This window comes from Emys orbicularis, chromosome 9, assembly GCF_028017835.1.
Source record: "Emys orbicularis isolate rEmyOrb1 chromosome 9, rEmyOrb1.hap1, whole genome shotgun sequence".
NCBI lineage: Eukaryota > Metazoa > Chordata > Testudines > Emydidae > Emys > Emys orbicularis.
Genome location: NC_088691.1, coordinates 49504935 through 49530819, shown reverse-complemented (window position 1 = coordinate 49530819; position 25885 = coordinate 49504935). Strand labels below are relative to the sequence as shown.

General features: G+C 41.8%; 1 protein-coding gene across 1 annotated transcript in view; it reads right to left on the bottom strand.

The window, feature by feature from the left end:
• Positions 1-25885, bottom strand: part of SEPTIN2 (septin 2) — a 48032-nt gene that overhangs the window by 19914 nt on the left and 2233 nt on the right. Inside the window, exons 2-8 of the mRNA XM_065411253.1 lie at positions 23115-23144; positions 21102-21222; positions 14270-14356; positions 12662-12785; positions 3520-3654; positions 3076-3193; positions 265-366 (exon numbers count right to left, since the gene is read on the bottom strand). Of these exons, the coding sequence (XP_065267325.1) occupies positions 265-366; positions 3076-3193; positions 3520-3654; positions 12662-12785; positions 14270-14356; positions 21102-21222; positions 23115-23123 (696 nt within the window). The 5' untranslated portion in view covers positions 23124-23144. The remainder of the gene's footprint in view (positions 1-264; positions 367-3075; positions 3194-3519; positions 3655-12661; positions 12786-14269; positions 14357-21101; positions 21223-23114; positions 23145-25885) is intronic.

Sequence of the window (25885 nt, the reverse complement as noted above, 5' to 3'; positions counted from 1 at the left end):
TTTCATCTGTAGTTCTCAAAATAATTTACAATGAATGGCAAGAATCATAATCCCCATTTTTTCAGAAGGGGAAACTTGGGCACAGAGTTACGGTGACTTACCTGAGGTCAGACAGCAGGTCAGTGGCAGAGCCTGGAACAGAATCCAGGTCTTGTTTTAAAATTATATATTCACCTTGGAAAGTCTGGTAAAACATGATACACCACTTCTAGCTCAAGAACTGTATCCATCACAACTACTTCTAATCTAAAAAACTATTCTTACCTTCAGGAGCTTGGTCTGTTCTTTAAAATCTTCATCCTCATCTGATTCTGCATCAGGCAGGTGATAAATCTTGATGCCATGTTGTTCAATTTCATCCAGAATCTGAAAGAGTATATCAGGAATGAAGGTAATATACATGACAAATCAATCCTTTAACTTGCAAGGTAAACTAATTGCACAAGAACCATGTCCAAAGAAAATCTAGATTTTTAAAAATCCTAATTACTTGCCTAATTTTTTTTATTTTTGTTTTAAAATAAAGGCCATAGTTGGAGAGAATGATTGTAAACTGACTGAACTATCCTGAGTTGTTCTAAACTCCCCTAAAAATTACTTAATCCTATCATACCAATATATAAATCTTGCCCTCAAATTTGAGACAAATGACAATTCTGTTCCTTCCAATTCCACCATGTTAGCGTTTTGGAAAATTCCTGTCTCTTTCTTGGAGAATTCAGGTTTACATTGTAGAGAGATACACATAAATTTACCCCAAAAACGATATCACTGATTAATGTAGCAATTGTGCATAGTGAGGCATAAGCCTTTGCAATTAATTCACTAGTGTGTTTATCATTGCTACAATAGCATTTTGAGATTATGAAGTAAGTATAAAAATAGTAATCTCTAACGTTTGTTCATAAAATTTGTTTAAAACTACTGCAAGTGCAATATCCCCTTCCCCATTTAATATCCCTCTCTAAGGCTATGTCTACACTGGCAATTGAACAACAAAATTTTTGTTTTTCAAAGGTGTTTAAACCCCTCTTCATTCCCCCCCAAAGGACAAAATTTTTGCCATGGCAAGTGCCAGTGTGAACAACGTGTTGTCAGCAGAAGCGCTCTCCGGCCAACAACGTGACCACCACCTGGGGGGGTGGGGGGGGTGAGGAGAAGAGAGAAGTTTTTTGTTGGCAGGAGAGCCAACAAACAGCAGCTACATTGCGCGACTTTTAGCAGCATGGCTGTGTTGACACAGCCATGTTGCTAAAAGCTGTGTAGTGTAGATATAGCCTTAGGCTAGTTGTAGCCAGCATATCCTAAGTGTTACCTTCTTTGCTCAACACATATTACTTAAATTTTGAAAGGATTTACAGAATGAGTTGAAGTTTTAAATTTAAGAGTGGTGGTTGGGTCACCAGGGCCTCTTTAACAAGTTAATTACACTTCGCATTGTAAAACTCAAACAGATATAATCAGCTCTTGCTTGATTTAAAAATTAAAGAGTAAAACTTAAAAGCTCTTTAAAGCTATAAGCAGTGGTGAGCTGGAGCCGGTTCGCAAGAACCGGTTGTTAAATTTAGAAGCCGGTGTAGAAAGGGGCAGGCAGGTGGGCAAACTCTGGCCCGCGGGACCATCCTGCCCTGCCTGCCTGAGCTCCCAGCTGGGGAGGCTCCCCCGGCCCCTCCCCCCTGGAGTAGTAGTGGGGCTCTGGCAGCTATTTAAAGGGCCAGGGCGGTAGAAGCAGCGGGAGCCCCGGACTTTTTAAATAGCCCCCAGAGCCCTGGGGTAGCGGGGGGCTCCAGGGGCTCTTTAAAGGGCCCTTGACTCCAGCTGCCTCTGCACCCCGGTCCTTTAAATAGCTGCCAGAGCCCCACCGCTTCCCCAGGGCTCCAGGGTAGCAGCAGCTCGGGGCTCCGGGGGCTATTTAAAGGGCCGGGGCTCCCCTGCTTCTACAGCTGCTGCTGCTACCCCGGTGGGGGAGGGGGGGGAAAAGAGGAGAAACTTGCGGGTTCTGAGGGGGGCAGTCGGGGGCAGGACGTGGGTTGGGGTCGGATGGGGGGGGGGGATGAGGGGGAGACAGGTAAGTGGGGCTTGTACTGTACTCACCGCGCGATTCCCTACCGGGTCTTCGGTGGTGGGTCCTTCACTTGCTCCGGGTGAAGGACCTGCCGCCGAAAACCCAGAGCGAGTGAAGACCCCCCCCGCCGCCGAAGTGCCACCGAGGACCCAGTAGGGAACCAGTTCTTAGGATTTTGGGAGCTCATCACTGGCTATAAGGATCTGACACTGTGTCTAAGGGCAGGTCTACACTTACTTCCTGGTCCGGCCGTAAGCAATCGATCTTCTGGGATCGATTTATTGTGTCTTGTCTAGACGCAATAAATCGATCCCGGAAGTGCTCGCCGTCGACGCCTGTACTCCAGCTCGGCGAGAGGAGTACGCGGCATCGACGGGGGAGCCTGCCTGCCGTGTCTGGACCCGCGGTAAGTTCGAACTAAGGTACTTCGAATTCAGCTACGTTATTAACGTAGCTGAATTTGCGTACCTTAGTTCAAAGTGGGGGGTTAGTGTGGACCAGGCCTAAGAAGGGGTGGAATAAACTGGTACCAAGCAGTGGGGGTAGAGAGTGTCAATACATAAAGAAAGTGATAACATATGTTAAGTGTGTGATTTTTAACCGTTTAAATGTGTTTAAGTGTTTAAATGATAATGGAGTCACCTACTTTAAATAAGCATTAGCACTAGCAAACAAACTTATGTTCTTATGTTAATCCATTGCTTCAGTCAGCCAGCCCCAAAATTTTAAAATTCATTTTATAATTTAACACTAGTGTGCATAGCCAATCAGAGCATTGCTGAAATTTTTTTTTAAGGATAATACCCCAGTCAAAACAAGGATCAGAATCCTCAGGATGCCAAAGACTGTGGGTGTTTTCTGGCAAATTTTAAACCACGGTACACCATGCCTGTACAGCATCATGTGGGAGAACAGCACTTTTCTTGGCTGAAGTCTCCCTGCTTGCCTACACTAGTGTTATTTAGTAGCCAACATTAATATACTTTAATGCAAACAAAATTAGAACTTACCCTTTTCTTCAGCCTTTCCCGTTCCTTCAGAGTAAGTGTATCAGCTTTTGCAATTACAGGTACAATATTCACTTTGTTGTGTATGGCCTTCATAAACTCAACATCCAAAGGTTTAAGACTAAAAATAATGTTGAAATTTTAAAGAGTGTCAGGTATTTAAATGCCTAATTTATTTTTACACCAAGATGAACATATACACAATCTCACAAAGATGAGGGGTTTTTTTCAAACACAATTCTTAAAGTTTCCATTTTCAACAATTCTAGATTGTCATCCCAAACATCCCCCACTTCTCCCCAAAAGGGTAAATTCACCACCTCTAATAGTGCTATGTAACGCTTTCGATATGATCTACCGGTCTTGTTTTTCAAAACTTAGTGAGCACAAATGCTTACAAAGCAAAAGTTGTCCAAAAAGAAAAAAAAAAATTGCATAGATACCTACCCATGACCAAATGGTGAAATGAAGTAGAAACAACAGTGTACCCGGTTATCTACAATATGCCGCCTGTTCAAGCCACTCTCATCATGCAGATACCGCTCAAATTGCTCATCAATATAAGAAATGATGGTCTTAAAACTGTAAGAAACATGTGGATTAATATAGTTATGCTGACCATTTGGATGCTCACGCTCTATATTCTGAAGAGGGGTTTTGTAGTAATTTTTCAAAGAAAAACTAACACACCAAGTTACCCTTTAACCAACCAACCTACTACCCCTCAATATCAAGCAAGTACTGGGGCAGTGAAAATAAGATACAAGATTGGAGACCACAGCAGTATATACTCTTGGATGTTAGGCAAGTCAAACTCCTGTGTTAATGATTTTATATATAAATATATATATATATATATAAATATATATAAATAAAAATAAAATGCACAAGGGTAGTAAAAAAAAAATCAGTACTATATTTTATTCCTCTAGTGACTTTCTACTGAGATTTCCTCTTGTGTTAATATTAAACAGATGTTCAAGATACTCTTGACTTAAACGTTCCAACTCAGTTTGGGGGGGAAAAAATAAGTCAGCCTTGGTGGTGCAGTGCCATGCAACAGAGCTGAGAAAATGCATCCAATTGCTTATCACATCTATGTCATAATGAATCAGTTCATTTGATCATAAATATCAGATTCTGTTCACTATGGAAGGGAAGGATTTAATTCCTCTGTTACATGTTCATCAATTGTAAATATCACACACTGAACAGATCTGGTATTATTGGTTTATAGCTAGGCAGACAGATGGAAGAAATACTAAAACCATACGGTGGCTATACATTCTAAAATGTTGGCATATATAACTATAAACATAAGTTCATATGGAGAGTAATTGCTAGTGCCTATGAAGGAGCTTTGAGAAATTCCAGTTATATTTATGGACTGACATTTATTTCCAAAGCTTTTTTTACATTTACTTAAATTTTTGTAATAGTAAGAAATAAAGCTCAGCTTTAAGTCACTTATACAAGATTTAAGACTACATTTATTCCCACAACAGATTTGCACTAGCAGTTATGCCTGCTTTTAACATGGATATGATATATGCTCCGAGGTAAGAAAGCAGTACTGCAGCTGCTATTATTGTCTGCCCCCTTGCATATAGCTTATATTGCCTATCCAAACTGTCTCTGCTCTTGCAAGAGAACGGATACGCCCAACCAAACTTCCTTCTAATTCCATATCGGTGGCTGAGGGATGGACTAGCTACATCAGCCTTTGTTCACTTCATTCACCTATCAACAGCAAGAAACAACACGTCCGCAAGTCTTACCTCTACATACAGTCCAGATAGTGTCTTATGGTCATCTCTCCACTGTAAGTCAAAGAACCCCAATCTACCTCAGCCACACTCCAGAATATGTATTGGCTGCAGTAAACTATATTTGAACCTTCTTGAGTTCACCCATAAGATATTTGACCAGCAATAGGTCAGTTAAAGTTGTATGTAGAAATCTGACACTATTTAATTTAAAAATATTTAAAACTCAAAAATAAATATTTGTATTTAATGTTTATCTTTGCCTTTAACCGTATCTTAAAAATGTTTGCCAGGGAATTACTTATCATTTCTCTCCAGTACAATTTTAGAGATGATTTTTTGTTTATTTTTGAAAATCTGAATAGGAGACGATTACACTTAGCATATGAAACTTGGGAGGCATGAGGCTTGACTGAGGGCTTGTGTACACTTACCGGGGGATCCACGAGTGGCCATCGATGCATCGGCGGTCGACCACAGATCGCTCTCCCGTCGACTCCTGTACTCCACTGGATCGAGAAGAGTAGGGGGAGTCGACGGGAGAGCGTCTCCCATCGACATCGCGTAGTGTGGACCCCGCGGTAAGTAGATCTAAGGCCTGGTCTACATTAGGAGTTTGTCGATTTAGCACCGTTACATCGAATTAACTCTGCACCCGTCCACACCACGAAGCTATTTAGTTCAACATAGAGGTCTCTTAAATTCGACTTCTGTACTCCTCCCCAACGAGGGGAGTAGCGCTAAATTCGACATGGTCATGTCGAATTAGGCTAGGTGTGGATGGAAATCGACGGTAATAGCTCCGGGAGCTATCCCACAGTGCACCACTCTGTTGACGCTCTGGACAGCAGTCCGAGCTCGGATGCTCTGACCAGCCACACAGGAAAAGCCCCGGGAAAATTTGAATTCCTTTTCCTGTCTGGGCAGTTTGAATCTCATTTCCTGTTTGGACATCGTGGCGAGCTCAGCAGCACTGGCAACGATGCAGAGCTCTCCAGCAGAGATGGCCGTGAAATCTCAGAATAGAAAGAGGGCCCCAGCATGGACTGATCGGGAAGTCTTGGATCTCATCGCTGTGTGGGGCGATGAGTCCGTGCTTTCCGAGCTGCGATCGAAAAGACGGAATGCAAACATCTACGAGAAGATCTCTAAAGCCATGGCAGAGAGAGGATACAGCCGGGATGCAACGCAGTGCCGCGTGAAAATCAAGGAGCTGAGACAAGGCTACCAGAAGACCAAAGAGGCAAACGGACGCTCCGGATCCCAGCCCCAGACATGCCGTTTCTACGAGGCACTGCATTCCATCCTAGGTGCGGCCGCCACCACTACCCCACCACTGACCGTGGACTCTGAGGATGGGATATTGTCGACGGCCGCTTCCTCGGAGATGTTAGCGGACGGGGAAGATGAGGAAGGAGATGAGGAGGACGAGGCAGTCGACAGCGCTTACAACGCTGATTTCCCCGACAGCCAGGATCTCTTCATCACCCTTACAGAGATCCCCTACCAACCGTCCCCAGGCGTTAACCCGGACACAGAATCAGGGGAAGGATCAGTCAGTAAGTGTTTTAAACATGTAAACATTTATTTTTAACAGAACAGGAATATTAACAATATTAACAATGGGTTTTTCATGATTACTTTGCCCTAGGCGCTTAACGTTTCAGTCCTTGCCAGTGCAACTACTGAAAAAAAAAAATCTAACAATGTCCGGTTTAGCATGATTGTTTTGCCCTAGGCGCTCTACTGTTTAGTCCCTGCCAGTGCAGCTACAGTAAAATCCGGTCTATATGTCCGGGAATAGAGCAGAAATCCTCCTGGGACATCTCCACAAAGCTCTCCTGGAGGTAATTGGAAAGCCTTTGCATCAGGTTCCTGGGGAGAGCGGCCTTATTGGGTCCTCCGTGGTAGGAAACGTTTCCGCGCCAGAGGACAAGCAAGTACTCGGGGATCATTGCCTTGCAGAGCATGGCAGCATACGGCCCTGCTCTTTGCAGGCTTTCCCGAAGCATCCGTTCTTTCTCCGTCTCTGAAATCCTCATCAGAGTGATGTCGCTCATGGTGACCTGCTTTGAATTAGGTAGGGGAATGTTAGTATTGGGACTGCTTGCCTGTTCCTTTACAGAACTGTAACCGGCGGTTTAGAGCCAAGCGGTGGAGGCGGGAGAGGAGCAGCATACAGGGATCTTTCCCTCGGACAGCCGCGAGGGGGTGGGACAGGGGCAGAGTTCATGCTTGCCGGATTGCTGGCAGCAGGGACTGGCATTGCTTTGAACGTGAAAGGAGGCCAGTGCTATTATTAAAGTTTTAAGCAGCCACAAGTCTACGGCTTACCATGTCAGCCTGTTACCCAAATTCCGCTGTCATGTCCCGCTTGTCTCATCTGCACTGCAAGACCCCAGGCACGGAATGCGAAGGCCGAAAATTCGACCTTGTCCTGAGTGTGCATGTGATAGGTGCTGTGCATGGTCTTGTTCACAGAGAAAGACTATGTTCTTTGTTCACAACAAAATTTATCTTTCCGAGGAATTCACTCCCTTTTTCCCATCCCACAGCTGCGACTGTCTCCCGAACTACCCTGGCATCACACTCCCAGAGGCTAGCGCAGATTAGGCGTAGGAAGAAGAGGACACGGGAGGACATGTTCTCGGAACTTATGGGATGCTCCCGAGCCCAGGCAGTCCAGCAGACCCAGTGGAGGGAGAACTTGTCCCAAATGCACCGATCACACATGGAACGGGAGGAGAGGTGGCGGCAGGAAGACCAGCAGGCGACTCAAACGCTGCTTGGACTAATGAGGGAGCAAACGGACACGCTCCGGCGCCTTGTGGATGTTCTGCAGGATCGGAGGCAGGAGGACAGAGCCCCGCTGCAGTCTCTCTCTAACCGCCCTCCCCCGCCACAAAGTCCCATACCCCCCTCACCCAAAGTCCCAAGAAGGAGGGGCGGCAGAGTCCGTGAAAACTCTCACTCCACCCCTGCAGACTGCTCAAGTACCAGAAGGCTCTCATTCCCCAAAATTTGATAAGTCCTTTCCTTCCCGCCTCACCCAAGCCCCCGTCCCAGTTTCATCCCCCAGTTTCATGTGTAGTTGCTAATAAAAAATACGTTTCTGTTAATTACTGTTTCCATCATGTTCTTTTAGAGTAGAGTCTGTTTGAAGGGAGGGAAGGGGGTTGGTAATTGGACAGGACAGTCACCTTTACCAGGGTACAGACGCGGGGGCAGGTTCAGCAGCAGGGCACACACACATTGCAGTCACTAGTTACCCTGGTCAGTCTGGGAGGTGGTTTTCGTGTTCTGTGTGTGGGTGGGGGGCTATGTGACTTTGTGGCGGGGGAGGGCAGTTAGAGATCTTATGCAGCGGTCCTTATCCTGGATCACAGAGCCACGCAGCAGGGGATCTGTAACCGTGCTCCCCCTGCCACAAAGTCGCATAGCCCCCACACACAGAGTCCCGAACAGGAGGGGTGGCAGGCTCCGTTGAAACAACCAGTCCACCAGTGCGGAGCCTGTCATTCCTGGAGTTTAGAAGCGTCCTTTGCATCACTACACTACACCCGCTCCCCACCACAGTCTGCGTCCCAGGTTCAACACTTTCCCGCGAAAAGAGTAATAAAGAAAACGGTGTTCATTAACAAATTTCAAGTGATTTTATTTTTAAACGTGTGTTGGAAGGGGGGGGAACGGGGTATGTAACTGGAAAAGATAGTGAACATTTACTGGGTAAAGAAACGGGGGCAGGTTCAGCTTCTCTGTAAACAAACTTAATAGTCACAGGTTACCCTGCTCACTCAGGAACCTAGCTTTCAAAGCCTCCCGGATGCACAGCGCGTCCCGCTGGGCTCTTCTAATCGCACGGCTGTCTGGCTGGGCGTAATCAGCAGCCAGGCTATTTGCCTCAACCTCCCACCCCGCCATAAAGGTCTCCCCCTTGCTCTCACAGATTGTGGAGCACACAGCAAGCTGCAATAACAATGGGGATATTGGTTTCGCTGAGATCAGAGCGAGTCAGTAAGGTTCTCCATCTCCCCTTGAGACGTCCAAAAGCACACTCCACCACCATTCTGCACTTGCTCAGCTGGTAGTTGAAGAGTTCTTTTTCACTGTCCAGGGCGCCTGTATAGGGCTTCATGAGCCAGGGCATTAGCAGGTAGGCTGGGTCCCCGAGGATGACTATAGGCATCTCCACATCCCCAACAGTTATTTTGTGGTCCGGGAAGTAAATACCTTCCTGCAGCCGTCTAAACAGACCAGAGTTCCTGAAAACACGAGCGTCATGAACCTTGCCCGGCCATCCGACGTTGATGTTTGTAAAACGTCCCCTATGGTCCACCAGTGCTTGCAGCACCATTGAAAAGTAGCCCTTTCGGTTAATGTACTGGCTGGCCTGGTGGTCCGGTCCCAGGATAGGGATGTGAGTTCCATCTATAGCTCCACCGCAGTTTGGGAATCCCATCGCGGCGAAGCCATCTATGATGACCTCCACGTTTCCCAGGGTCACTAACTTTGAAAGCAGTAGCTCAACGATTGCGTTGGCTACTTGCATCACAACAACCCCCACGGTAGATTTGCCCACGCCAAAGTGGTTCGCGATTGACCGGTAGCTGTCCGGCGTTGCAAGCTTCCAGAGGGCTATGGCCACTCGCTTCTGGACAGTCAGGGCTGCGCGCATCCGGGTGTCCTTGCGCTTCAGGGCAGGGGACAGCAACTCACAAAGTTCCAGGAAAGTTCCCTTACGCATCTGAAAGTTTTGCAGCCACTGTGATTCATCCCAGACCTGCAGCACTATGCGGTCCCACCAGTCCGTGCTTGTTTCCCGGGCCCAGAATCGCCGTTCCACAACATCAACATGACCCATTGCCACCATGATGTCCTCGGCGCGGGGTCCCGTGCTTTGTGACAGGTCTGTGCCACTCTCAGACTTCAGGTCCTCACCGCGCTGCCGTAGCCTCCTCGCCTGATTTCTCAGCATCTGCCTCTGGGAAAGGTGGACGATAAGCTGCAAGGTGTTGACAACGGCCATAACTGCAGCGATGGTCGCAGCGGGCTCCATGCTCGCAGTGCTGTGGCGTCCGCGCTGTCACTGACCAGAAAAGTGCGCAAACTGATTTCCCGCCGGCGCTTTCAGGGAGGCAGGGCGGGAGTGACGGTTGTATGACGACAGTTACCCAAAACCACCCTCGACACATTTTTTTCCCCAGAAGGCATTGGGGGCTCGACCCAGAATTCCAATAGGCAGCGGGGACTGCGGGAACTGTGGGATAGCTGCCCACAGTGCACCGCTTCCAATGTCGACGCTTGCCCCGTTAGTGTGGACTCACAAAGTCGAATTACTGTCCTTAGTGTGGACACACACGTTCGACTTTGTAATATCGATTCCACATATTCGATTTAAGTAAAATCGAACTACTCTCGTAGTGTAGACATACATAAGTAACATAACTCAGATTGACGTAACTTAGGGTAACTCAAATTGTGTAGCTTAGATCAACTTTTCCCTTTAGTGTAGACAAGGCCTGAGTTAGGATAAATCAAGATGTGGGCTTTTTCTTTTGTATTTCCAGCACCTCTGCAGGCATGGTAGTTCATCTCTTTCTGTAAGAGTGGGGAATTTGAACATTTTGTACCAAAAAAAGATGGTATGAACCATTTTCTAATGAAGTTCTGCTGAACTGCTTGCTGCTATCTTATGATCCAAGTCCCACTTCCCATCTTAGTCATTTTCAATTAGAAAGAGTACATAATGGGCTGCACTATAGCTCACTTAAAGCCTTGCAAATTCCTTATTCGTCTTAAAAAGCATGAAAATAAAATTGGAATTAGGTGACAAAGCTCAGAACATAGAATAAAAGGAATTTCACCCTATTTATGAAGGATTGTGTAGGGAAGGTTGATTAATTTCTATATTTATTTTGTTACTGGGTTATTTGATCTAAAGTAAGTGACAGATCTATTTATTAGTGTATCTTTAAGTCTGTCACGGGCATGCAGAGATCATGGATGGGCACTTTTACTATCGTTTAGTAAATCTGAATAAGTTAATTCCTTTAACAGGTCCTTGAAAGTCACCAGCAGCCAAACCCTAGTCACTCACCGGCTTTTATTTTGTAATTAAGTTATTTAAGTTACTCTGTAAAATGCAGATTTCTCCTAAAGGCGACAAGATTTTCTTCCAGTATTGTAGTTTTATAAAAACTTCAATATTCTTGCTTTAATCTCATCATGTATGTTAATTTTATAAAGAGCTATAAAACCCACACACAATAAAAAGTAGTGCTGATTTAGTTTATGATTATCAAGGACTGTGCAAAACACTGGGCACTACAGAACAGTAATTTTATCAGAGTGCTAAAATACTCTTTATCCTGTTAGTCTGGAACATACACAATCAATTTGTAAAAAGAAGGATTTTTAAAAACCCACCCCTAAATGAGACCCTTTCAAAGCAATAAAGCAAGCCTGTCTTTCTGAAGTCACGTTTCAGATTCAACACTTCAAATACATAAATTAATAAAAAGATAAATACTTCTATAATTCAGTTATTGTATGTTACAACAAACTGCGTTTTATGTTGTAATATAGTACCTAAAAGTGCCATTACTGGTATGTTAACTGCCATGTGGTTTAGATAGAACTACTAAAGGGAAGGGGTGCACAACTGGTTGAAAAAACACTCTCAGTACCAACGATTCATTGCCAAACTGGGAGGATGTATCTAGTGGGGTCCTGTAGGGGTCACCCCCAGGTCCAGTACTATTCAATATTTTCATTAATGACTTGGGTAATGGAATGGAGAGCATGCTTTTAAAATTTGCAGATGACACCAAGCTGGGAGGGGTACAAACCCTTTGGAGGACAGGATTAGAATTCAGAACAACCGTGACAAACTGGAGAACTGGTCTGAAATCAACAAGTTAAAATTCAATAAAGACAAGTGCAAAGTACTATACTTAAAGGAAAAATCAAATACACAAATACAAAACAGGGAATAACCAACTAGACAATAGTTCTGTTGAAAATAATATGGGGGTGAGAGTGGATCACAAATTGCATATAAGCCAACAAGGTGACGCAGTTGCAAAAAAGCGCTACTATTCAGGGGTGCGTGTTAACAGGAATGCAGTATGTCAGACACGGGAGGTAATTGTCCTATTCTACTCGGCACTGGTGAGGCCTCAGTTGGAGTACTGTGTTCAGTTCTGGGCATCACACTTTAAGGCAGATATGGACAAATTGGAGAGAGAGCAGAGGAGAGCAACAAAAATGAAAAGGTTTAGAAAACCTAGGAGGAAAGGTTAAAAACCTGGGCAGGTTTAGCCTTGGAGGGGAGGCTGGGGGGGGAAAAAACAAGGGGGAGCTGATAATCTTCAAATATATTAAGGGGTGTTATAAAAAGGACACGGATCAATTGCTGTCCATGTTCACTGAAGCTAGGACAAGTAGTAATGGGCTTAACCTGAAGCACGGGAGATTTAGATTAGATATTAAGGAAAACTTTAACACTAAATATAGTTAAGTACTGGAATCGGTTACCCAGGGAAAATTGTGGAATCCCCAACAACGGAGGTTTTTAAGTTAGACAAACACTTGTCAGAGATAGTCTAGGTATACTTGGTCCTGCCCCAACACAGGGGGATGGGCTTGGATGACCTCCAAAGGTCTCTTCCAGCCCTACATTTCTGTGATTATGCTATGTGCGCAATGTACCTGTACTTCAGCGATTTAGTTCCAAGAAAAGAATATGAGAATGAACTTTAAAGAATCCAAAGAGAAACTTAAATCCTCTTTTCTATAGGTCAATAAACCCTTTACATACATACCAGTCCCGACAATTGATGGCATCACCATATCCTGGTGTATCTACAACTGTCAAACGGAGCTTAACACCCCTTTCCTCGATTTCAACTGTTGAAGCTTCGATCTGCACAGTCCTTTCAATTTTTTCTATAAAACAGCAAATTTGATCTTAAAAAGAAATCTCATAAACAGTTAATTCTGAGGCTAGATCAAGAATAACCAGCAAGTGGAACTATTTAAGAGGCTTTAGTCTACTAATAACCTTATTCTTGGGGTCACATGACATCAGAAGCAGACAACATTTTCCATAGATGTGTTTTCTCAAGACATCTGAGGATGTATACTGTTTCTTTAAATCTGTAGCAGAAAGCCAGGCAGGAGAGGCTGGGGATGAGTTTAGATAGAACAAGAAACAGACACAGTAGCTTTAGGAGTACTTTTATTTTTATAGGGAAGGTCCTTTTCCATTGTTGGAAGAAAGTGACAGACATGCCATATGACATGCTGAGCTAATGAAAATGAGTCACTCAACAAGAAAGCAGTGGAACAGCAATGCAAATAGGACCAAGATTCCCAGAAGAGGGAAACAAAAAATATCCATTAATAGCTTCAAATTCCTTTGGCAGAAATGTGGCAGGTCTATGACAAATAAGAATATAGGACAGATAAAGTCTGCATACCCAGTGGAAGCATGTGCAGAAAAAAATAAATAAAATTAGTAGTATGTCTATCAAGGCAAGAGGCCAAGTGATGCCCATACTTAGAATTTCTCCAAGGGAGGTTTTATGAGAATTTTCTGCATCTTTGTTCAAGTTGACTTTATTTTCAACAAGACTTCTGTCCTCCCTTCTTCCTGTGCCATGGTGACATTTTTTCCAAAGAGAACTGGCCAGACTCTTTGGCACCATTCAGCATCATTCCTCACTTGACCATATGGGCTCATTAACAGATGCAAGGGGCTCACGTTCCCTGGGGTGAAGCGTACTGCCTCCCTAGCACTCATAATGTGAATAAGCAGCAACTGGGGCTCTCCTGCCAAGACAGTTTGAATACTGTTTGGAGTATTCCAGTCACAAATTCCTATCACAGCTACAACAGCAGAAATATTCAACCATATTTGGAAAAGAGACGACTAAGAGGGGATATGATTGAGGTCTATAAAATCATGACTGGTGTGGAAAGTAAATAAGGAAGTGTTATTTACTCCTTCTCAGAACACAAGAACTAGGGGTCACCAAATGAAAATAGGTAGCAGGTTTAAAACAAACAAAAGGAAGTATTTCTTCACACAACACACAGTCACGCTGTGGAACTCTGCCAGAGGATATTGTGAAGGCCAAGACTATAACAGGGTTCAAAAAAAGAACTAGATAAATTCATGGAGGATAGGTCCATCAATGGCTATGAGCCAGAATGGGCAGGGATGGTGTCCCTAGCCTCTGTTTGCCAGAAGCTGGGAATGGGCGATAGGGAATGGATCACTTGATGATTACCTCTGGGACACCTGTCATTGGCCACTGTTGGAAAACAGGATACTAGGCTAGATGGACCTTTGGTCTGACCCAGTATAGGGCTGTTCTTATGTTATGTTCATTCACACTGAAAAGACATTAGGAAATAAAAATGTTTACCGGCTGCTCCTGGGATTATCCTTTCTGGGTAGAGATCTGTCAAGAACAGGCTGTTTATTAGTGTAGATTTTCCCAATCCAGATTCACCTATGATTCATTTTGAAAATATGCTGATCATAAATATGTTCTAAATAATTAACATTTCAGAACTGATATACAACATCTGATTATAGATATTTTTCTTCCCTTAAATGTAACCAAGTCTTTCAAATAGTGGATTAAACTGACATGGAGTGTTAATGACATAGTCAAGCCGCTATTACGCACTTAAAGCAGGAGTTCATTTTATATATTCCAAATTTTTAGCACATAAGCTCTAAGTAAAGCTTGATATTTGAAGATTTACATGTAAATCTGTTAGAGCTCTAATTTTTAACTGACCTTAAGTTCATAGTCTGAGTCTTATGATTTTTCAGTCTCCTGTAGCTTTTAAGCTAAAAGTTGTAGTGAAAATTTTGTATATAGTACTCCAAACTCTTACATCTGGGATTATGTAATAAGTGTCACTGACCAGAAAAAGTTACTGGTATTCGTCACGATCGAATCTTTGTGCCATGATTAGCCAATGGAGAATGCAATTATACCTGCTACTTATGTTGTCTGATATGGTATGCAGAAGCCTTTTCAAACTGTTACAGAGAGGCGTACAACACTACCTTTTGGCATATGCACTGAGTAATGTTTCCTGTAATTGAAGGCTAACACAATGTGTGATTAATAGGTTTGCTAGTTCAGAGCATTTATGTTGCATCAGAAAAAAAGATCTTCAACAAAGGAATGGCTACATATTTGAAGACCAAGATCTTTGACACTATAGCCATTTGCTTTGATGAAGACCCAGACCTCTATCAAACTGCTCAGCTTCTGATGTAGCCAAACTGTTTCAAAGGGGGAAGTGGTGGGGAGGATCTTTGACAATGTATCCGACTGATTTGTCAAAGAACCTGTTCTTCATTAAACTGGTCAACAGAACTGATCAATCAATAAATAAAAATGAAAAATGAGTGAAAGATGGGCCAGTCAATCCCCCGGGCTATATGACCAATGACACTGATCAAACACAGATGTGATGACTGAATAAGAAGACCAAAATGAAAATTAAAAACTATAACAAAATTAAAAACCCAACCAGCTAAATAGTTGGTCAAATGTTTTAGAAGAATGGCCATTTTTCAAACTGAAAAATTACAATCAGTTCCTATAGTCAACTGATTCAGGAATGGAGCTTGCTGGCTGAACAGTTTCACTGCAACAGGAAAGCCATGATTTTTATTGATGGAGTTTACCACTGCTTGAAACTGGGCTAGGCTCCACACTAAAACAAACCACAGTTTTCCTTATCTACTTTAAAAGTTTGAGTAAGTGCAGCTACATTGGCTACTGACCACCAATTAATGAATTTGGGGCTAATCCCAAGCCTAGACAAGGCCGTAGTTTAGTGTTGGAAACCTTAAATTGGTCAATTAACACAAGCTTCCTTTTGGTTTAACATGGCCAAGCAGCCATGACAATATAAATGTCAGCTTGCATTTTCATGAATCAGCCAATTTGTCTACACCTGGATAATTTGGACAAGCAATAATGGAAGCTGTCATTGAAATAGGGAGAATTAGGTTCAGAACCATATCAGCATACACAGCTTTTAAGAAAATTTATCCCATCCCAGTTTCCTGAAAATGAAGGAATTTGACTTTAAAAAATAAGATTATAGGTCAAAATAATAAAGACATTCAATATGATCCACAACAGAAGAAAAAGTTAAATGACTATCCTTGTTTACCTATACATATCTGAACAGAAGAAAGCCACATTCAGGCCAAATTGCTGAAATAATCAGAATTTTGAGTACCATATATACTCGTTCATAAGCCGAATATTTTTGGTGAAAAAAAGACGCATCGAAGAGTGGGGGTCAGCTTATAAACAGGTCTACACCAAAATTTGATGATTTTAAACTCTATGGAATCATTGAATTGAATATCTAATACATTGTAGTTTTGTTTACCTGGAGCGTCTGCAGGCATGGAGCCCCCCTCAGCTCCCTGAGGTTGGCCGCGGTTCGCTGTTCCCAGCCAATGGGAGCTGTGGGAAGTGCCACTTCCTGCAGCTCCCATTGGCTGGGAACGGCAAACCGTGGCCACAGGGAGCTGAGGGGCTCCATGCCTGCAGATGCTCCAAGTAAACAAAACGTCCCGCCAGTGGCTTACCCTGACAGGCCGGGAGCCAAAGTTTGCTGACCCATTTATTGATGTCAATACTGCAGCCTTTTAAAGTTGCAAAGCCTTTGTTTAGTGGACTAGATTGGCTTGAAAGGAATACTAAAAGAGCAGTGCCGCAGATCTGCATGACATTTGACCTGTGCATTTCACAAAATGCTATGCCTTACAAGCCAATCAGAAAAATACAATGAATGATAGTACTATAGCACTGGTGTCAGTCCGCTACTGTGTAATTTGATCTCTTCATGCATTTCTACCAATGGACCTCATAAGTCTCGAGCCAATATGAAAATATAACGTGCAGAATCGAAGGAATCTCTAATAAAATTGAAATAGCCTGTTATCCCTACAGACATGCCAATCTCCAGGACTGCTTTGAAATAAACAGTGAACAATAATAATTTGACAGTGAAAAAGCAGGTGGCATTCCTATATAAAGTCCTACAAAATCTATAACTACAATAATAATAATCTATTTTCATACTAGTATTTAAAATGAACAACGGTGAAATCAAAAGAGAAAGGTCTTATCATGCAGCGTTCAAACTTAAAGTTGTTGAATATGCAGATTCAAACAATAATTGCACCGCTGCTTGTGAATTCTGTATCAATGAGAAGCAAGTAAGAGACTGGCGAAAAAATAACACACTAAAAGACATGCCAAGAAGCAAGAAAAAATGTCCAATGAGGTGCGCTTCATTTCCTGAGCTAGAGAAAGATCTCAATAATTGGGCTGCTGTTGAATGTCGACAAAATGGGTACATTGTCACTAGAACTGGAATTCGTCTGCGTGCTCTGCAAATGTCGAAAGATGACAAATACAAGTCAGTAAAGCCGTCAATGTTTGTCACATCAGCGGGTTGGTTGGTGTACTCGCTTCATGAACCGTCATGGTCTCTGTCTTCGTCAGCGAACAAAGATAGTGCAAAAGCTGCCTAGAGATCTGGAAGAAAAAAATCTAATCTTTCCAAAGGTTTATTATGAAATATCAAAAGGAATATGCATTTGAATTGTCACAAATAGGAAATATGGATGAAACACCAATGACATTCGATCTCCCGAGCAACAGAACAGTAACCAGTGTTGGTGAAAAAACAGTTTTAATTAAAGCCATGAAAAAAATCCATTTTACGGAGGTTTTATCATGTTTGGCAAATGGATCAAAGCTCCCTCCTGTTATTTTTAAAAGAAAACTCTTGCCTAAAAACATGAAATTTCCTGCTGGTGTCAACGTATGTGCACACGAAAAGGGATGGATGGATGAAAGTGGGACTATTGATTGGCTGGAAAAAGTGTGGAATAAGAGACCAGGAACACTATTCAAGAAACCTGCTATGCTCGTTTGGGACATGTTCAGGGCACACAAGACGGATGAGATGAAAAATGTGGCCAAAAATATGAAAACTACTTTGGTGTAATACCTGGAGGCTTAACTTCAGTTCTACAACCGCTTGATGTCTGCCTGAACAAACCCTTTAAAGACAGGCTACGCAAAATGTGGTCTGAATGGATGTGCTCAGGCATGGTGAAGTTGACAAAAGGCGGGAATCTTATGAAGCCCGAAATCAATCTGGTCGCCCAGTGGATCAAGGACGCGTGGGTGTCCATTCCCTTGGAAATGGTAGAAAAATCATTTAGGAAATGCTGTATCAGCAATGCACTCGACGGGTCAGAAGATGATGCCATATTTGATGATGACAACAGAGGCTGATGATGAGAAGGAATCTGAGTCTGAAGACAACACTGCCAACATCTACAATGCAGGTGCAGCTGTGACTGAAGCCGAGTTTAATGAACTGTTTGGTGAATCGGAGACTGATTCAGACTTCGAAGGATTTTAAGACTTTTTAAAGTCTCGTATTGTTCTAAGTTACTTGTTTTAAATATTCATTTACTGATTATAAATATTGACTGTAATTTTGAAGGTGAATACATATTTGTTAGGTTATTATAACAGGAGGTTTTTTGTTAGATTGCATTAAAATAATTCTAGCAAAACTTTTGAGTGTTTCTTGTGATGCCAGCTTTTAAAATATAGCTCCCGGCCCGTCAGGGTAAGCCACTGGCAGGTTGGGATGTTTTGTTTACTTGGAGCGTCTGAAGGCACGGAGCCCCTCAGCTCCCAGTGTCCGCGGTTTGCCGTTCCCAGCCAATGGGAGCTGCGGGAAGCGGCTTAACCTGACGGGCTGGGAGTCAAAGTTTGCCAACCCCTGAAATATAGGGTCGGCTTATGAAAGGGTCACACAGTTTTTGCTATTTTTACCTAACCATCTTGGAAGGGTCGGTTTATAAATGAACGGGCTAATGAACGAGTATATATGGTAATTTCTTTTTAACTCATCTACTGCCCCTGTAGTTTCGCAAAGTATCATCCAAACTCTCCTAATACAATGCATTTCAATGAAGTTTTGTTGATTTCTCTAATTTTTCTCCTCAAATATCTTTATTTATACCTTAAAACTATTGGCAGATAGGTAACACAGTTAGCAATGCTATACCACACAGAAACTTTCAAATAAGTGTTTTCTCCTCTACTTCTAATGTTGTCTTTTTTCCATTTGGCATACATGAATTTGTTTTTGAATGGAGCAGACACTGGGTTGTTTTGTTTAATAATTTATACATGACTCTATGCCAAAGCCATTTTACATAGTTGTATTTTCAGCTGATGTTACAGAGTTCTGGGAATTAAGTTTAGCTGCAGCAGAGAAAATGTGTTTATAGTTCTCTTCAGTAATCCAAAAAATTTAAACAGTTAATAGTAGACTTCAAAAAAGTTAAAAATAAAACCATAATTTGAGAATTAGATGGTTTCTTAGCAGATAAAGTTTTAGAAAGTAAACTGACATTTTATATAAAAGCTGTTTAAATGTATCCTGTAAAGATTTTATCCAAAACAAAGCCAACAGAGCTGATGAAAACCCTAACTAGCAAGGAACAGACTTTCAATAGACAGTATAACTGATTTAAAGTTTTTTTAAATTCTCACCCTTGGTAATGCAAGCAGGCTCTCATGAATTATTCTAATAAAATGTGAAAAGCAAAGCTTGCCTAGCATTCAACTGTAAGCTACAAAAACAGGACAGAAGTAATGCTGTGGATGCTCTGCTGGTAGAAAACAAGGAAATAATTATGGGTTCGAGAAGAAGGTCTTTTATAAGTCTTGAGCTCTAGAATGATTACATCTCAGGTGGTACATAAACAACCACTAATGGTTCTACCATCAAATAGTTGCATGACTCACAAGCCAACTCCTGCAGACGAAATTAACAAAAGGGAGTTTTTATTACTAGTAACTATGTGTGAAAGATGTAACCCAGCTTTGTTTTCAGATCTGGGATTAGGCTGTTGGGCTGGTAGGTTTTTTACCACAATTTTACTGGTAGTCTGGAATAGATGGATAGAATCCTGAAATGTCACTTTTCAGTAAAAACATATTTTATGGTTGAGAACTAGTATGCTCAAAATCTGGAAATTCAGAAGTTATGGTTTCCACAGTAACAGGGATACATAAGCGTAATGTGTCTGAGTTAACCTTGACTTGGGAGCCTGGTGGGGAGTGAAGAGACAGTCTGAGGACTGCTGAATTGCACAGCCACATGAGGTGGTCAGTTTGGTATGAAAGGGTTTCTAGGGTTTCTTTTGACCTCTTCTGCTTGTACCACTAAAGTGATCTATCTCAATTTAATGGCCTGTCAAGTTCCCATTTAAATGTACTTTAAAAAAAATAATAAATTTTACAGTTAATCATTTTATGCCTACAGACATTTTTTCCAAGTGAAATTGTATCAGCTCCCATACACTGCTGGGCATGCACAATACAATTACAACAAATAATGGAAAACTAAATGTGCAAAGATGGAATTTTAAACATTTAAAACTTGAACTCACTATGCTTGAAGAAAATTGGTGTAGTCACTACTACTCACTGACTGGCCACATGCTGAGTTTCATACTCCACCCATTTTTGCATTATCTGAGCACAATAAATGGTTCAAATAGGGATACACCTCTACCCCCAATATAACACGACCCGATATAACACAAATTCTGATATAACGTGGTAAAGCAGTGCTCGGGGGGGAGGGGGGGCTGCGCACTCAGGCGGATCAAAGCAAGTTCGATAGAACGGGGTTCACCTATAACGTGGTAAGATTTTTTTACTCCCGAGGACAGCGTTATATCGAGGTAGAGGTGTATGTGAAAAAAATGTTTTCCCAACTCAAAAAACAGCAAATAAGACTTTTCTCAAAAATTTTTTTAAATCCACTTAAGCACAGAAAGCTTAAGTCCCAAAGGACAAAACAGGAGGAAGTAATGAGTACAAAAGGTGTGAGAAGACCTTCTCAATCTTATCTACAGCATTAGCTACCACATACACATTAATGTTTGGATGTATTACTACTTATGTGGAACAGCTAGCTCATTAACACATTAAAGATGATAATTAAATTAAAGTATACTTCAAACTACACAACTATACAGGACAGAACTGCTGGATGTTATATAAAGGATATGAAGACTTCCTTCATATGAGAAGTTACATTGCATTCAGTCTAATCCCCCGTTTTCTAAATTCTAATTACAAGAGACTATAAAATATATTCTCTTACCAACCACCATGAGAGTGAACTCAAAGCCCTTTTTCACAGACTTCCGATGAACCTGGTTGGGAAGGTTTGCAAATCCAACATAGCCAGGAGTTTCTGGATTGGTAAATTGGGCAGGCGGTTGCTAAATAAAATAATCAGAAGATTATATATGCTATAGGTTGAAATAACTGAGGACAGTTCTGAAGCTTGTAATTACAAATTAGAGACAGAGCTGGAAAATCTTTGAAGTCTTCAGTCTTTGTTGCTCACACTGTTCTCTACAGAAGAGGCACTCAAGTTTGAGTCACCTTGATTTAAAATAGAGGGAGCTGGCAGGAGTGTTCTCTGTAAAAGGCCCTCAGCTTTGGAATGTACTCCCCAACCTTTGGTCTGAAAGAACCCAAACCTGTTGGTCTGCATCACACATTGCAAGGCCTGCTTTTTCCACTCAGGCTTTAGGGAATGGAAGGGATTCATGATTTGTTTTTGGTTGTGACTTCACTGCTGATTTTATTTGCATTGTTTTTCTAACTAACTGTCAAAGGTGCCTGCAGTAAAATATAGGAATCCTTTTGTATACTATATTTTTATAAATGTAGATACATAAATGACTGGCTGCTCTTCCACAATGTAAACCTAAAAAACACTTACATATCAAAGTTTTCACTGACAAATTAGATAGCAACAACTTTATTATATCTATTTCATTTCCAGATTAAAATAAATGGCAAGTTTTTCCTCCAAGAGTTTAAATGAAACTGAAAATTCATGGGATGTGTTTCTCTCACTAATACTACTACATAATGTGCAGAAACGCACTACAGCTATGTTCATGCTACCATAATGGTTAAACAATTTTGAAGACAATTTTACAACACAGAATAGATTAACTGTGCTAAGTGAAAGTTTTCACAACTAGTGTAGTTTATTCCAACTATCCTTCCAGGAATTACAGTAAATTATATTCAAGATTATCCTCAGCAGACTATGATTTCTGTAACAATCATGCTAACTACTTTTTAAAATGTGTGGTGTTTAACACCATTTTAAAAGTGGTTGTGTGGATGGGACTTATACACATGCTAAGTCAAATTGCAACTCTACATTTCTAGTCAGTTCTGACACATACAACTAAAAAAAATTAAAAACTACCCGTGGCCTGATGATAATCTATTTGAGGTAGTATATTAGAGATCTTATAATAAAGCAAGGGAATTGACTTAATACAGGTGTCCTTCTAGCCCAAATTAATCTGTGATCAGTTCATTAAAATCAGAAGGAAAACTAGAGGGTGCTCTGGAAAGGACTCAACTTTCATTTTCAATTTACAAATGTATAAACACATCCAACATTAAAGAATAGCAGAAAAAGTTTTCAGACATATTGGTTACCCTCTCCAAACATATTACTCATATACTTTACACTATTTATGTCATTGCCAATAGATTAATATGGGCCATTCTGATTTCTACTTGTGACATAAAATGTGTGGAACAAGAAATTATCTGAATCTTATATGGTGATTGTTACATTAATATGATCTTTTGGTTTAAATTCTCTATTGTTGCTTTTATAATCTTGCTTAAAGGATCTGTCAATCGCCCACCTTGCTTTAGGGGCAAAAGCCAACTAAACTGGTGCTCATCCTTTTCCTGAATGTTGCTGACTGCAAAACTAGGCACACAGTGGCAGAAGAGAAGTTCAAATACAAAACAGTACAATTGGGGTGAAGGGTTTGCTCAAGTGAGGGACATTACTTCAGTGGAAAAAAACTACATGGTTTCCCTTTATAACCTCCACAGGGAAACAACTTGCATAAATACAGTGTTTTGCATAATTTCACCTGTTACCAAATGGTTCAAAGTTTATTTTCATTCATTTCTAAATTTGAAATATTCCATACACTTGACTGTGGACCTCACTCTAAAACTTTATATTCGTTGCACATGAAGGAAAGGTTGCACTAACTAAAAACCTTAATAAAAAACTATGCTTTTATCTTGTAATTAATGAAGATACAAATGCTGTTCTTACCTTGGCCATCCTTATGGAAGGTCAGCCACTCTGTGAACAAAATGTTTTTTAGTTTATTACAAACAGGATAATATGAAGACCAAACACCTACTACAACCACCACTGTGCAATCAAATTTCAATTGTCTTGACAGTGAACAAGACAGAGAACGTTCTAAACTACTTGTATGTATCACCCAGCTTCTGAACCACCCCAAATGATTTCCTGCCAAATACCAATATTTTTATCTTTACCTTTGTTATTAAAATCTCACTCCATATTCAAAGACCAACACTGAATGCCTAACTCCAATTCTATTTACTTCATTGGAGGAAAAGTTAAGCCAACAGTGCGTGCTTCTGAAAATTCCACTCAAACTATATGAAATGGAAAAAAAAAAAAAAAAAAAAAAAGCTTTTAAATCTGGAAAAATTGTAAAGTCTACACCTTTTACAAAAACCAACTGAAGCAAAACCTAAAGAAGAGTTCTGTGTAGCTCAAAAGCTTTTATCGTACACCAACAGAAGTTAGACTAGTAAAAGATATTACCTCACCTACCTTGTTTCTCTAAAAGAAACTATTAATAAAAATACATGCCCAAATTAGAATTTACAGGAAATTGTCTTTTCAGAATTCAAACAAAAAGCATACAGCTTTCTCTCCTCCCCCACACTTCTAAGTATCCTGTAAATAATCATTAAAGGAAGAGATTCAACAACTTTGAAATGTGCCGGGTAGAAAAATTAGAGAAACTATTACTTCCACCTCTCTAATCGCAATGTCTACAACCTAATTCTACCATTTAAAATGCTGCTAAAATAATCTTTTTGCCTCACAGCTCTGCCCCCAGTTTCTTCTTTAGCTCCCCTTTATCCACCACACCAAAAACTAACTTCTTGTCCTTACTCAGGAAAGGTCTGCATAATTTATAGTCCCACCCTACCAGGCTGACTCCCACCTTCACTATCACTGATGCCAACCTTGGTCACCCAATTCTCTGCTTGTTCTCCAACCACTTGCATTCCTTCCCCTATGCCACTCTTTAAAAGAAAAAGAAAAAGAAAAAAAAAAGAAAAAACGTAAACCACCACCTAATCCTCCTTCAAGTCCCTCAAAACTCATCTCTTCCATAATGTACATCATAATAACAGCTATACAGGTAGAGAACTACTGACTGCCTACAATATATCATCTTAACCAAGATAAAAACCAGAGGCCTTGACCCCTTGTGGTTACTAAACGTTCAATAGTAATTTTCACAAGAACAAGAGGTGTCAACTACAACTCCTTAGCAAATATTCTATTTTGGTAATTACCAGGGATTTCAGGAAGCAGATGTATCCAAATTTGCTATCTGCCTAGCAAGAAGAGTGCAAATTTACCTGCCACAGTTAGCTCTGCCTTCAGGACTGAATTACTGTTACACATTGTGTGTGTGTGCGCATGTGTGAATGAAATAGCCTGAGGGGCTTAGTGTAGGTCTACACCGCGCACCTTATAACGGCGCGGCTGTGCCGCCACAGCTGTGCCGTTGTAAGGCACACAGCGTAGTCGCTATTTGTCGCTGGAAGAGAGAGCTCGCCCGACGATAAAATAAAACACAACGAGGGGTGGTATCTTAATCAACAGGAGAGTGGCTCCCGCAGATGAAGCGCTGTCCACACCACGTGCAATGGAAATCGTAGGCTGTGGGAAGCTGTGCCTCCCCAAACAGCCTAGCCCACACTCTGCCTCCAGGCCAGGTCCCCTCCTGCAGTTCCCCCCAGCCCTCTGCCCTGGCTGCTGTGTTGCCCCGGGGCTGGGGGCCGCTGCTGCCGCGGCGCACCAGGGCTGGGGGCGCTGTTGCTGTGCCACCCAGCACACTGGGGCTGGGGGCCGCAGTGGAGGTGCAGACGGGGAGGGTGAGGGGCGGAGCCTCAGGCCCAAGGGGAGGGGCCGAGGTCTAGGCTTCCACAACGGCCAGGTCACCGTCCGCCTATGGTGCACACCGGCACTTTTTGTCATTAAAACTTCTGTTGTTCAGGAGGGATGGAGGGTTTCCACACCCCTGAGCAACAAAAGTTTTAACAGTGAAAGTGCAGGGTAGACAAAGCCTAAGAAACAAAAGCTAGTGCAAAATATGACTGTGTTTATTAGGTGGAGTTCCATGCTAGAATTACATAACACCAGTGCTTCGCAATCTATGGTCAATGATCAATGGTCAACGATCAGTTTCCAAGTGGAATTCAAGGAGCTGGTTTAAAGTCCTATATTGTTTGAGATGTTAGTCAAGAGACTTCTACTCCTCAAGCTACACTGCTGCAGCTAGGATCAGAGGCAGTGCTCAACTGACAAACTCTCAGTAAGAGAGAGGGAGTTACTAGCAGGGTGTTCTCAACTTTAGAAAATCTTTTCCCTGTTGGTCCAGGGACCATATTGGCTTTCCAGGCACACTGAAAGGTCCATCTTTCCACCCGTGCAGTTTGGGAGGGCAGGCTGTGGGTTGGAGGAATTTTATTATGGCTGGTTGGTGGAATGGGGTATTTATGTTTGCTGATGCATATTTGTATATTTATTGCTAAAGATAAAGAGTCCTGGAGATATTCATTGTGAAATTTAGATTGCAAACAGGTGCTTATTTTATAAATCTAAACAAAAAATGTGGAGAATTACCATTATATCAACTGCACAAAAGGTAAATTAAAAGACCTCTCCCTAGTAGTAACTTTCTCTTTAAATACTGTACAAGTAGGTCCAAGGGTACTGAATTACTTATGACAATTAATTACCTTCCATACGGATCTTCAAGAACT